Source organism: Diuraphis noxia, unplaced genomic scaffold (assembly GCF_037042655.1).
Source record: "Diuraphis noxia isolate RWA-SAM2 unplaced genomic scaffold, SU_Dnox_SAM2 contig0003, whole genome shotgun sequence".
Classification (NCBI taxonomy): Eukaryota; Metazoa; Arthropoda; class Insecta; order Hemiptera; family Aphididae; genus Diuraphis; species Diuraphis noxia.
This window is the reverse complement of record NW_028301713.1, coordinates 64526315-64539551: the sequence shown is the minus strand read 5'-3', so window position 1 is coordinate 64539551 and position 13237 is coordinate 64526315. Positions and strand designations below refer to the sequence as shown.

General features: G+C 27.3%; 2 protein-coding genes across 2 annotated transcripts; one reads left to right on the top strand and one right to left on the bottom strand.

Moving 5' to 3' along the window:
- The first annotated feature begins 625 nt into the window (after positions 1-625).
- On the top strand, positions 626-4055 carry LOC107163084 (leukocyte elastase inhibitor-like). The gene is made up of 7 exons (XM_015510318.2): positions 626-747; positions 1279-1650; positions 1713-1933; positions 1996-2220; positions 3037-3177; positions 3247-3583; positions 3646-4055. The coding sequence occupies exons 2-7, from the start codon at positions 1279-1281 to the stop codon at positions 3955-3957; spliced, it is 1608 nt and encodes a 535-aa protein (XP_015365804.2). The 5' UTR covers positions 626-747; the 3' UTR covers positions 3958-4055.
- snf (U1 small nuclear ribonucleoprotein A snf) lies at positions 3965-6667 on the bottom strand. The gene is made up of 6 exons (XM_015510319.2): positions 6455-6667; positions 5872-5958; positions 5584-5756; positions 4480-4663; positions 4310-4400; positions 3965-4245 (listed from the first exon to the last, which is right to left on the bottom strand). The coding sequence occupies exons 2-6, from the start codon at positions 5936-5938 to the stop codon at positions 4086-4088; spliced, it is 675 nt and encodes a 224-aa protein (XP_015365805.1). The 5' UTR covers positions 5939-5958; positions 6455-6667; the 3' UTR covers positions 3965-4085.
- Positions 6668-13237: the final 6570 nt, after the last annotated feature.

Here is a 13237-nt window from a genome sequence, read left to right as displayed (position 1 = left end):
TATTAAATCTACGACGTATTAGCACACGTTGCGTAAATTATATTTCATACTCCATATTGATTGCATTGCGATTTGTAGACTATCCACTGTTGTGGTGCCGTATTCGTGTGGTTCGTCAATATTATAAAATAATAACATAAATATAATTTTTTTAAGCTCCCCCTAGCGCATCACGAATTCACGAAGTTTACATAAGTAGTATACACGTTAGTAATTATTTATCATTTTATCAAGTTCAGAAAAAAGTAGGATACTGCTATGCGCAGGTAATATTAAAATATAAATAATATTATTATTACACGTCGAATACACACGAAATGGAACAGTAAAATGTACTACAGTTTTACAACGTGCAAAAACGAGTTTTTTTTGTTACGAGCGCCCAACATCGCCGATATTATATTGTGTATATAGTATAATAATATATATAAATATATTATGTATATACATTATACTTATTTAATATAATGTGTAATTACAGGAAGACAAAAACAAAACGAATCATTCCTGTACGATCCACCGTAGTGATACGCTCCTGCACACTACGACCCCACCACTCGGTACGAACATACACACACTCACACACGTCAGACCTTGACCATTATTATCATTTCTACTACTATACAAGTATTATTATTAAATAGGTATTGGATTGAGAATCGATCAGTAATATTTAATGAATTCGCGCCGTACAACGTGAACTCCACATTATCTACATAGGATACCACTGTCGGACCTACTGCAGAGGTATACTTTAATGTTTAAGTTTTCAAATATTAATAATAATGTATATTTATAATATTCTAATAGTGTGAGTACCTTGGGTATGTTTAAAATGGGATTTTTTTTTTTTTAAATATGTTATAAATTTAGAATATGTAAAATATGATATATGTCAAATATATGTTTTACTTAGGCACGCATATTATTATTGTTTATAAACTGAATTATAATAATTTAAGGATTACATTATACTACCTCTAAGTATTTATTATACACGTATAAATAATTTTCTCCTAAATTAAATGAAACCAAAGACACTGTCAAACTTGTGATCAGATATTTAATCATCAATTTAATTACACCTAAAATATTCAAATCACGATTGTAACTCTGCACTTATAAACACAAATGTTCAATATAAGCAATGTAGAAAATGTAGGCATTATTTTAATTGGAAATAAAATGGTCTATCTATTAATTGATTGTTTAGTTTTGACATATTTTTTTTTATTTATAATTTACCTGTAAAAACTACATGTATTTGTATATTTTTAGATGTGGTCAATAATGTTGTTGTTAAGTTTAAATATTTACATTTTACTGTCAATAGTGGATGGCAGTAAAATCATTTTTATGGATACTATGGTGAAGAAAGATCCTTTTAATGATACCTTAGCTATGAATGTAACTGGAACTATGAATGAAATTGGACCTTTAAGTTCTATGATCTTAGATAAAATTTCCAATGAAACTAGACCTATGAATTCTATATTCCTAGATAAAATTACTAATGAAACTAAACCTATGCACATAAATACAATAATGAATGAAACACAAAATATGAATGAAACTAAAACTATGAATGAAACTAAACCTATGAATGAAACAATTCATCAACACGTACAAAACTCAACTTCAAAGGCAGACGTAAATTATTTTATCCCTAATTTTATAATGGAATTGCTGTTAGTTATATTTTGAAATTTCAGGTATTGATACTAGGTTTATTCGATGCGACATTAAATATTGACAGATCAATTGAAAGTTTGCAATCACATAGCTCTAGTCAAGATCATAATATAGTTATATCACCGATAAGTATAGCGGCTGCTTTGTCACTTGTCCTTCTGGGAGCTCATGGTGAGACTAAAACAGAAGTTGGTAAATTGTTTGGTTACGATGAGATGACAACAATCCATTTATCTGAGAAGTGAGAGTTTGTACATCTTATTTTGTTACTAAACCATAAAAATATTTTATATATATTTATAGTAATAACCAAAATTTCAAGGATTTGGGATTATTATTAAATTACTTTCAAGCCAACTCTGGTGAAAAATTGGGCACAGAAGTTAACCTGGCAAAAGCAATGTTTGTTCAAAATGGCTATAATATTACAAAAAACTTTATAAAAGCAGCTGAAGATTATTTAAATACTAAATTGGTTACAGTTAATTTCAAATCAGATGGAGTACATGCAAAACACATTATAAACCAGTATGTATTAATCACAAACCATATATATTATGATGAAATACAGTAAGTCATAAAATTGTAGGTAATTAATTTTCATCAATACATTCGGTTTTAATTATAACTGTTTAATCTTTTTAAATTACCAAATATTTATTTTTATATATTTATAAACTTGTAATATAAGTCAAGAGTCTGCTCTATTACTTTTACGTGTATAATATATCATATTTCTGAAGATCTTTAACATAAATGTAAGAATTTATTTTAGATTTTTATGGTATAACTGTATAAGCTTGGGACCCTATAATTAATTCAATGATTAATTAATCATAGATAATGAATTATTTCACTAATTAATTTTTGTAATTAAATATACATAATCTTAATCCTTTAATATTGATAAATTAAATTAATAATATTTTATGTATTGAAATTTATCAATTTAAATTATTATATAATTTTCATGAAGTTTAAATGTGTATTATTTTATTTTATTTTGCTGAACATAACAAATTATACTATCATTCTGTTTTATAAAATGTATTATTAATTATTTCATCACAAATACATATTATTTAATTGCGGTACTAAAATAATTCATTAATTACTCATTAATCATTTGAAATTTACTAACACACAATAAAAGGAGAAACCAAAGAATCATACAACTTATTTTTAATGATTTATCAAAATTAGTATCTACAATTTCAAAGTAAATTTGTTAACTTAATTTTAAATTAAATATATCTCTTTGAATTTGAATACATAACACAATTAATATATTTAACTTCTTTAAATTTATTATGGTTAGTAACAATTGTTTTTAAATTTTAATAGATGGGTGTCTAATCAAACCCGTGGAAAAATTGATGATATATTGCCTGAAATTCCTCCAGCTGATACCAAGACTATTATTGCAAGTGCTTTATATTTCACAGGTGAATGGGAGAACCCATTTTTTATTAATTATACCAGAATGTAAGTAAAATTATTTAAAATGTTAATTTAAATATTAACTGTAATGATAAATATCATATTTTATTTTAGAAAACCATTTTATTATGGATCAATCACTGGTGATAGAAAATCACCTAGACAAAACAAGGATTGCATATACGTCCCAATGATGGTAGGCAGTAGTGAAGTACTGTTTCATAAAAATGAAGCATTAGAGTTTAAAGCCATTGGGCTACCATATAAAGGCAATCGATTTATAACATATTTTGTGCTTCCCGACACAAATGTCAGTTTAAGCAGTTTAGTAGCAAAAATGAATGGAAAAACAGTCAGAAACATAACCAACAATACAAAACTCACAGAATTGACATATTTTGTGCCTAAAATGACTCTCAAGTCTTTGACCAATCTACGACCAGTTTTGCAGGTACATATTTCAATTAGCTTTCAATAAAGTTTAACTTTAATGTGTGTTATCTTTGTTTTTAGAATTTAGGGATTAACAAAATGTTTGACCCTACAAAGGCTGATTTATCAAATATGGCTACAGATATGGGCACTTACATTAGTGACATTTTACACCAAGTTGAAATTGATGTCAATGAAATTGGTACAGTGGCGTCAGCAGCTACTGTAGTAACTATAACTAGAGGAGGCCAGACTATTTTTAATGTAAACAAGCCATTTATATTTTTTATTCATCACGTAGAAAGTGATACAATAGTATTTTGGAGTACTGTATATAAACCTACGCCACATTCAATGACGCCACCAAATTTAAATTCTTATAAAAAAACATAAATCCCTATTAGTATAATTTGAAATATTTTTTTTTTTTTTATTGTAATCTTGAATACTTATACAAATATAATAATATATATGTTATGTTACTTCACAAATGATCAGTGCATTTATCATCGTGAACAATTTTACTTTTTAGCAAATGTAATTTTCATCGCATGAGTAGGTGTGATCTTGAAACCATTTAATGATAGCTTGGCAGTATTTGATTGGTGTTCATTTTCAAACTCAACAAAAGCAATATCGTGTCTGTTTGGTACAAGTCGCACTTCTTTGAATCCAGGGAATCTGCAAAAATTAAAATAATTCATATTAAACTCAATATAATAAAAAAAAATCATACAAAACATACTGGTTGAACAGCATAGATAACATCATCTCAGTCGTTTCATCAGGAAGGTTGGTCAAGAAGAGAATCTGGTTAGGTGGTTGTTCAGGTACATCTGTTGAAAAACAAGGATTAGTTTTAATACAATGACAATACAATTAAAGTAAAATATGATAAGTATAAATAACACTCACTACCACCAGATACACCTCCTGGGTTGTTTTGTTGTGCCAAAGCACGAGCCTGTTCTTTAGCTGCTTTACGTCTCTTTTTTGCTTCTTCATCATCCTTTGGCTTCTTGGGTTTTTTCTGGCGCTCAACAAAAGTACCTTTCATTTTTGCAATTATATCTGATTCTGATTTAGCAAATTGTATACGCTGAAAAATAAAATGAACATCATTCTCCTAACAATGATACTGTATTGTTTGATTAAATACATTATATAGGGTAACATTCATTTTTTTATTTAAGTTTATTAAACTAGTATCAGTGTTCATATCCACAAATAATTTTTCTTCCTTGAAACTTATATAGCATATTATTAAGTATAATGACAAGAAGTGAAAAGTCTGAATTTTTGGTTTGTATTGACTATAGAATTAAATTCTATAAAATATAATAACTAATACTAGAAAAAAGGTTACAGCATGGCATTTAAATTTGAGAAGATCTAGCTGTATGCAGTGTTGCAGTTTAAAAACAAATTTCATTTGATATAAGTGAGTTATGTCACAAACACAATCTTTCTAAACACTGATACTATATAAGATATAACAGACTATAATATATTTGGTACAGTAATCCCTTGTTATCCGCGGATTTTTAATCTGCGGTTTCGATTATCCGCGGTTGGGTCGGCGATAACATTTTGTTAATACATACGATGAAATTGTATCTTTATTATACCCATACTTATAACAGATAAGCTACATAAAGTACATACCTAAATATGTACGGTTAATTTGTTATATCTAAAAATTGTTCAGTTAATAAACATGAATTACCTCGTGAATTACAAATTGTTTTCATCCTTCTTAATATATTATTATGTATGTATAAATAATTAATAAATTATATTCAAAAAATAAATAATTAAATAGGTAATTGTAAAAAATATTAACCTTTTTGTGATTTTTAAAATTAAATACAAAATGTGAACAAAATAATAAAAATTAAAAATTGCATGTAAATATAACCTAACTTCCTATTTTACATTGCTTTATGGTCTCGTTATCCGCACAACTTTGCTGGAACCTAACCTCCGCGGGTAACGAGGGATTACTGAATTAATACTTACCATAGGCTTATCATAAAATGGAAATCCTTGCATTGCACGTAAAGCATTTGTAGAACTGGTTATATCTTTGAATATAACAAATGCTTGTCCATTCATTTTAATACCTTTCATTGCTACAATATCAAGTATTTGTCCAAATTGTGAAAATATTGCATACAGAGATTTCTTTAAGTCTTTAAAAATAAAATTTTAAAATTAATGTCAATAATCATAACATGTTTAAGAACAAAACATTTGTTTTGAACAACTATTATTAAACTATTAAAATTGACTCCAATAAAAACTTACCATCTTTTTTAATTTTTTCATTCAAGTTGTTAATATAGATGGTATGATTTGGACGAGTGTCCAACATTTTAACACAATTTCTATAAGCTAGAAATAATTTGTCAATTAAAACGATATATAATTGTATAATACAATGAATAAAATAATGTTAAGCCAAACAATGAATTGTAGAATAATATTAAAATAAAAAGATTTGTTGATATATTATATAATTTTTAATATTATTTACATATTAAATACTATATATAAGTCTATAAATCATATTATTTATATACATATGATACTTGACAAATACTCTTTTAACAGTGAAATTTGAAGTAAAAAAAATACTCGTAAATGTGTGCGTGATATTTTTTTTAAAAGCCTTAGCTAACTTGTAGGCAAAATAGGGTCATAAAGTGCATAGAAATAAATATTATTTCATAGAAGTGACATCTGCAATATGGTCAGGTAGAGAAGATTTAATGTGCCAAAAGCTTGATGAGGAAAGTCAAATGACGTGTTTCAAACTTTAATTTATAAGAAAACACATCGCCAACAATGTTGTGGAATATGAAAACCTCAAGTCCTCAAACGTACTCACCTAATTAGTTATGTACAGACGAAGATATGTTGGAAGTCGAGGGTAAACGCAGATTAATCGAATCCGTTTAATGAAGATAATCAATTCACTGTTCAGTAAAAACTAAAAAGTAATTACTAATTCAGAATTCTAATCTAGAATTTTAGAACATGACAGTTTTCGAGTTCGGCTTCGGCATCCGGAGCTTTGGTAACGATAACGAAACGCACATCATAAACAAAACGGCGTCGGCTAATCAAAATCAGTCCGGCCATCGTTGGATCATACATCGGTATTGTAAACATTAGTTAGTTACGAAAAACGACGTTAGATGGCGCCGCTAGTGGTGAATATCTAGAGTGCCCGAAGGATTGTTATGAAGCCACTCTTTAGTCTATGAATATCTTCTATAAACGTAATAATAATACATAAACATTTATATACCTTAATATTTTACAACTTTTATATATTTGAATATTTCCCATTTTTCCCAAAACTGGGCCAGTGGGCACTACTTACCTAGTTAGTTTTTATCATAGACATAATAGATATCTATATTATGGCTTTATAGTTTTTATAAATAATAAGTAGGTTTCTAACTTAACGAGTTGAATTTAATGTAGGTATTAAATAATTCTAATTTAACTTGTTAAAATTAAAAACAACTAGTTATAATGCATTAGTAATTAATATTGTGTATTTAGTACTTTATTGATTTTTTTGTTAAATATATTTCTTGACTTTTTATTTATAATCAATTCTTATTTCACTGATTTTGGCTTGTATAATGTACCTATTACCTATATATAATATTGAGTTTTCAAAGGAAATAAAAAAATTATACTTCAAGTACCTATAACACAAGTATCCCATATGCTCATACTGAAAGACTTTTTAGTGTAGGAGACCAATTATTTGATGAAAGGTGCGAATCTTATGACAATTTTGAAATAGCACTTTTATTAAAATTCAATATTTTGAATAAAATATTACTACTGCTATAATTTTATAACATAATACAGTGAGGTTAGTAAATTAATAACTGACATAAGTTATCAAATCAAGAATGAGTTTAATTTAATTTTTCTATCATCATCAATCATTTAAGTAGATAACTTATTATTTACATTTGAACAAACCAGTTTTTAAATCTAATTTAAAAAAAAAAACTAACTTCTAACTAACTTAGTAATTTGGAAAATTCCGAAAATTCCAGAAACTAACTTATATTCTAATTAAATTAGTTTTTATAATAAATTATCTCAACTTGAACTAGTTGAAAACTTACTAACTTCCCCAACTTTGATATCCCCATGTCTATGGAAATATTATAATGGTTCATAACGACCATAACATTACTCTAGGCCCTAGGGTCAATACTGTTATGTACAATATTATAATATTTAAAATACAAGGGAAAACTAAGAAAATAAGATGATGAGTGATGACACTTTTTAGCCCGTTATTTTTGTATCCAATTCACAATTAAAATCGAAAAATGTTTTATGTTCTTAATATATTAATCGCGCTTACTATAAAAATTTAAAATATTATTATTGTATTATTTATAATTGTGTTGTAGGACAACATCCACGCGATGCAATTAAAACGGTACTGGTTTTTTCAGTTGTATTCAGTGTTATTTAGTACCTATAGGCTATAGTTCATATTCGATTTTAGTACCTACATGATTAATAAATTAACTGTAATTTTTTTTATATTTACCTACAGGCTACAATAATTATATTATTTTAAATATGGCACCAAGAAAAACAAGTTCTCAATACAATTCGACTTGTAAGAGAAAATTAATCCAGAAAATAAAAAAAAATTGTAAGAAAAGAAAATGAATCGATGTACAAATTACGAATGCCAACGAGATAATACAAATTTTCGATATTTTGATGAATTTTATCAAAATTAAAACTAGAACTTATAAAATGCATTTAAAATAAAATCATGTGTAAGTACTAAGTATCAAATATTTTTCAACTGCTATTTTATAAAATTATAAAGAACCTTTAATTAAATTTTCAAGCTAAAAAAAATATACTACCTCTACTCTAAATAATTTGTATGCAATACGTGACAATTGGAATATATCCTAAATATAAACAACGATGTTTTAACTATTGGGTACACAAGGATATAAGAAAAAATAGATTGCATAGGTAAAAATAATTATCACCAAAAATATGTGTACATCCTACATGCGTACATGCCATTAGTCAATAAGTGTGATGACGTGCGTTTTGACATAAAGGAATAAACTGTTATCATTATTTACATATTTTTACGTCTTTATGTGATTGTGATATGAATACATAAACACGCTACACGCTTAAGTACAAAAATAACACTATTTTAAAAGATTATAATGATATCTAAAGACTAACTACTGGAACTTGGTAGTACCTAGTACCTACGTAGACGGTATATTATATTAGTTTTATCATGTATAATATTGTAGACTATACCTAGTACATGTATAATGTTGTATACTTGATTTAGACAGGGATGGACTGTGGACTGGCCAGGGGGGCTAGGGGGAAATATCCCACTGGGCCGGTCTAAATTATGAAGTTTATGAACAATAAGCTTGTAATATATTTAGTCAATAAAACATTCATATTGTTTACAAAATCACAACTGATATAGTAATAATATAGTAAAATATTTAGGGGCGCTAAGCTGTATTTCCTCCTGGGCCGACAACCTCCCAGTCCGCCCCTGGATTTAGGTACCCAAAGCCGGGCCAAAGCACACACAAGGGTGGTTGTTTGACTCGAGGTACAGCGGGTTCCGTAAATTTTAGGGGCCCATTGAAATTAATTTGTAATTATTTAAATTTTGATAGGAATATTATAGCCTAACCTAATACCTCTAATACCTAAACTTTGATATTAAATTATATTTTATGGTGCACACAAAAACATGTAAGTACAGAGGTCTAACATTTGATGTGGCGGGCGTGTAGATACCTATCTAATATAATATGTTAGTATTGCTAATAATGCTATACTCTACTCAACTGTAGTCAAATCTTAACATCCAAACTGTATGGCAATGCATACGTCATCAGTGTTAAAAATAAATTTAAGCATATTATCCATTTATATTATACTGTAGTAATTAACTACGGTATGACGTCGTATAGTTACATAGTCATATCTGATAATCGGTAGTTCGGTACCTACTCAATAGACAATAATGCAGTGGTGAGACGTGCAGAATGCAAATAATACATTGTTTATTTTATTATTAATTAAAAATTATATGTATGCCTATTCGACATTACTATAATTGCGATTATAATATCATCAACAGTGGACAATCCATATGGCATTAGACGTAATAATAAATATATAGGTAGCAGGCTAAGACGTGTATATAAGCGTATATTGACCCCGAAAGAAGAATCGACCGGTTAAACTTCTATAAGTGTATAATATAGTAGAGTACATTATATTATATTATAGTACCTACATATTTATCGTTAAACAACAGACTATTAGAATCGCATTATATAGAACTATATAAGTAATGTTTGTCAATTGATAATATTTCCAGAAGTCACGTCTCGGTCTCACCGTTACATAGCTATTCCGAGTTCATGACTAATTATGATTATAGGTTGAGAATGTATTTTAATGGAAAACTGTTGTTCTAGGTTGGTAAAAAATAAAAACGCTTAGGTGATTATTAATATTATTGTAGAATTGTAGATGGTAGATTTATTTTTTACAGGTGCGATGGTTATTATTTCATTTATTTGTATATAGTATATTGTCATATTATACCTACATAACTGCTATCATAAGCTATAATTATACTAAGTATAATTTATTGAATAATAGTTGATAAGTGATAAAAATATTATTAATGTAACAACTAACAAGTAATAACTAATCACGGATAATAGATCTATTATCCGTGATAACTAATAACCTTTTTTATCTCAATATATATTATATTCTAACCATATTAGAATTTAGACTTTTTTTCTTACATAACATACAATACAATATTAATAATATTATTAATATTATTATTGTTTAAATGTGAAAATACTATAAAATCGGTTGCAACTTTAGTAAAATCTTTATCGTTTACAGACGTAGAGCGTTTGAGAATCGCTATTGAAAAAAACTTGTAGGACATTTGCGCATCGCTTATCATCTGGTATAAGTATAATAAAAAAAAAAAATTAATAAATTAATAAAATAAAATAAAGCTATCCTATCTTAATTTGGCTGAATTCGAAAATTTGTGATAATTTACATTCATAAAATGATAACTAAATTATTTATAATATATACATATAATATGTTTTTTAAATCTATATTTTTTTAAATCATTCAATCTTATCTTTTATACTCCTATTAGTCCTATCACAGAATAGGTGAGTAAATGATAACTATTATTAGTGAATACTCGGTCATGCTTTCTGTTATCCTATCCTAAAGGGTTATTCGCTAATGAACAATCATATTTTTACCTAGGAGATTAATGATGAGTAAACGAATAACTCCGTTGGGTAAGTACAACAGAAATCATAAGCTGTCAAACGCAGTTACCGAAAGGATTCGGATTTAAATATATTTTGTGTGCGGTACAACCCAGACCGATCATACCGAACAAGAAAGAAAATAATAAATTAGTCTACACAATTTTAATAAAATAATATTTTGGATTTTGACAATCAAGAAGTTTTGTAGTCTCTTAATCTTGTACTTCTGTTTTTGTATCACCCGGCCAAAGAGTAATATTATTCATGGTATCCGTATCACCATTTAATAATATGTACTTGTAGTTCTAAGTTCTAATAATGTACTATAATCTAAAGACCATTAAGACCATAGTCTTAAACTTGCAATTCATACAAGAATTGTCAGCATATGAACTATATACATTTTACTCGATGAGTTGCGATAGTTCTGGTTAGGTTAGGTTCTAGTTGTATGATGTCTGTACACATATTTTACATAATTGTATAATGTACATTATTGCTTGCGTTCTACGTAGACACGTGCCACGTACTCACGTATTGTACTAAGGCTTAGTTAGTTACAATAAAGGAGCCGCGTGCTGAAAAAGTTTGAATACCTCTGTACTAAGCAGTAGATTGTAGGTAATCAGTTATCACTAATAACTAATTCATAAAATATATGTGGTGGGTATCTACTTTTCATTTTTTAATTAAATCAAATACTAATCAGCTATTACTTATTTCTAGTTAAACCTAACAGGTTAGTTTAGCAGGTTACCTATTTATAATTGATACATGATACATATACCGAACAATGAAATATGCATTTTGGTTTTATAAATACAAATGCACCTATATATAAAAATATAAAATTTCTAATTGAAATGTACTGAATTTTACTGAATTTTACCTAATCATGGTTTTATCAACTAGGTATTTATATTTAGATATCAGTTTATACCTGCAGTGAGGTATCTAAAATGTAGAAATCCGATTTATTTTTCTATTTTAACTTTAAGACTAGTCGTGTTTCACTGTCTCAGTATGGTATAGTTTACTTGAGTAGAAACAACAAATGTGTATTTATAGGCATGTGAGGGTCAGAGTGTAGGTGTACTATTTTGTTTTTTGCCAGATTGTTCAAGTCACTAGATCTAATTTCTTGTTATTTTATGCATCACATTTAGAGAAATAGAGCTACTACATACATTAGATAGGTAACTATGTAACTATACTATACACTGTAGACTGAAATTTTTTTACTAACATTTGCTTCTCGATTCATGAGATATATTTTACCTATTATGGTTTTACACATGAATTATGAATATTTATTCATTTTAAAAATTGTAAACATAAAATATAGTTAAACTTGAAATTTAAATAAAATATTTGATGCTTATTCATAAGATTTAGTATTTACTAATGGCCACATACCTAAAAAAATAAAATGCATTCTTTGTCAAATATATATAATTTATTCAATCAAATTTGATTTATCATTGATCTATACTCTATAGTATACGCATAGGTGTGTACTGTGAGTCTGAGTAATAAAATAATGCATAAATAATATGAGCGTAGGAAGAAACGTATACCATAAAAATATTTAAAGAAATTCAAAAATGCATCGACCAAATTCAATAATTATTGTAGGTATATTAGGACATATTAGTTCATAACAGTACCTATAAAATTTACATGATTATTACTCGATGACCGATTATCTAACATTATTTGTTGATTTATGTTGAAATCTAATTCTTATAATATAGATAATTAGGTAGTCATTATTATAAAAATGTATTGTAGGTAGGTAATAATTTTATAATAATATTGTAGCCTTGTAGGAATAGTAGATATAGTAGGGACTCGTGTTTGAAAAGCGAATTCACAAAACTCTTTTTAAATTAAAAAAATTGATAGTTGACACACATTTGTGAAATACTATATCGTTCCTATAGTAATTATAAATATACTTACCAATATTGTATTATATGTATTTCTTAATTATTAGAACTAAGTCTACTTAATATATTATTTCCCAACGGCCTATGTCGCAGAGGGTATTTTTATTAACAAAAAAACTACTTGGTATAATATCATAATAATTGATGAGTTTGAAACCACCAACTACCAATAATTCTTTTTTCTTTCCTTTTTTAAAGCGATGAGGACGTTCAGAATAGTGCCCTCCCGAGAAGTGGCCCTCGCGAATCGCTAATACGAAAAGCTACCAACTCTTTAAATATATATTATATACAAATAGTGAAAATAAAATGTTTATATTTATTGTAATATATTTTGTGGATCGT

Excerpts from the sequence above, each read along its gene's own strand:
- LOC107163084 (XM_015510318.2), top strand. The coding sequence starts at position 1,279 with ATGTGGTCAATAATGTTGTTGTTAAGTTTAAATATTTACATTTTACTG. Across the intron at positions 1,934-1,995 it reads ACAATCCATTTATCTGAGAA|TAATAACCAAAATTTCAAGG; the intron begins GTGAGAGTTTGT and ends ATATATTTATAG. Across the intron at positions 3,584-3,645 it reads ATCTACGACCAGTTTTGCAG|AATTTAGGGATTAACAAAAT; the intron begins GTACATATTTCA and ends CTTTGTTTTTAG.
- snf (XM_015510319.2), bottom strand. The coding sequence starts at position 5,938 with ATGTTGGACACTCGTCCAAATCATACCATCTATATTAACAACTTGAAT. Across the intron at positions 4,401-4,479 it reads AGGAGGTGTATCTGGTGGTA|ATGTACCTGAACAACCACCT; the intron begins GTGAGTGTTATT and ends GTTTTTCAACAG. Across the intron at positions 4,246-4,309 it reads TTATCTATGCTGTTCAACCA|ATTCCCTGGATTCAAAGAAG; the intron begins GTATGTTTTGTA and ends TAATTTTTGCAG.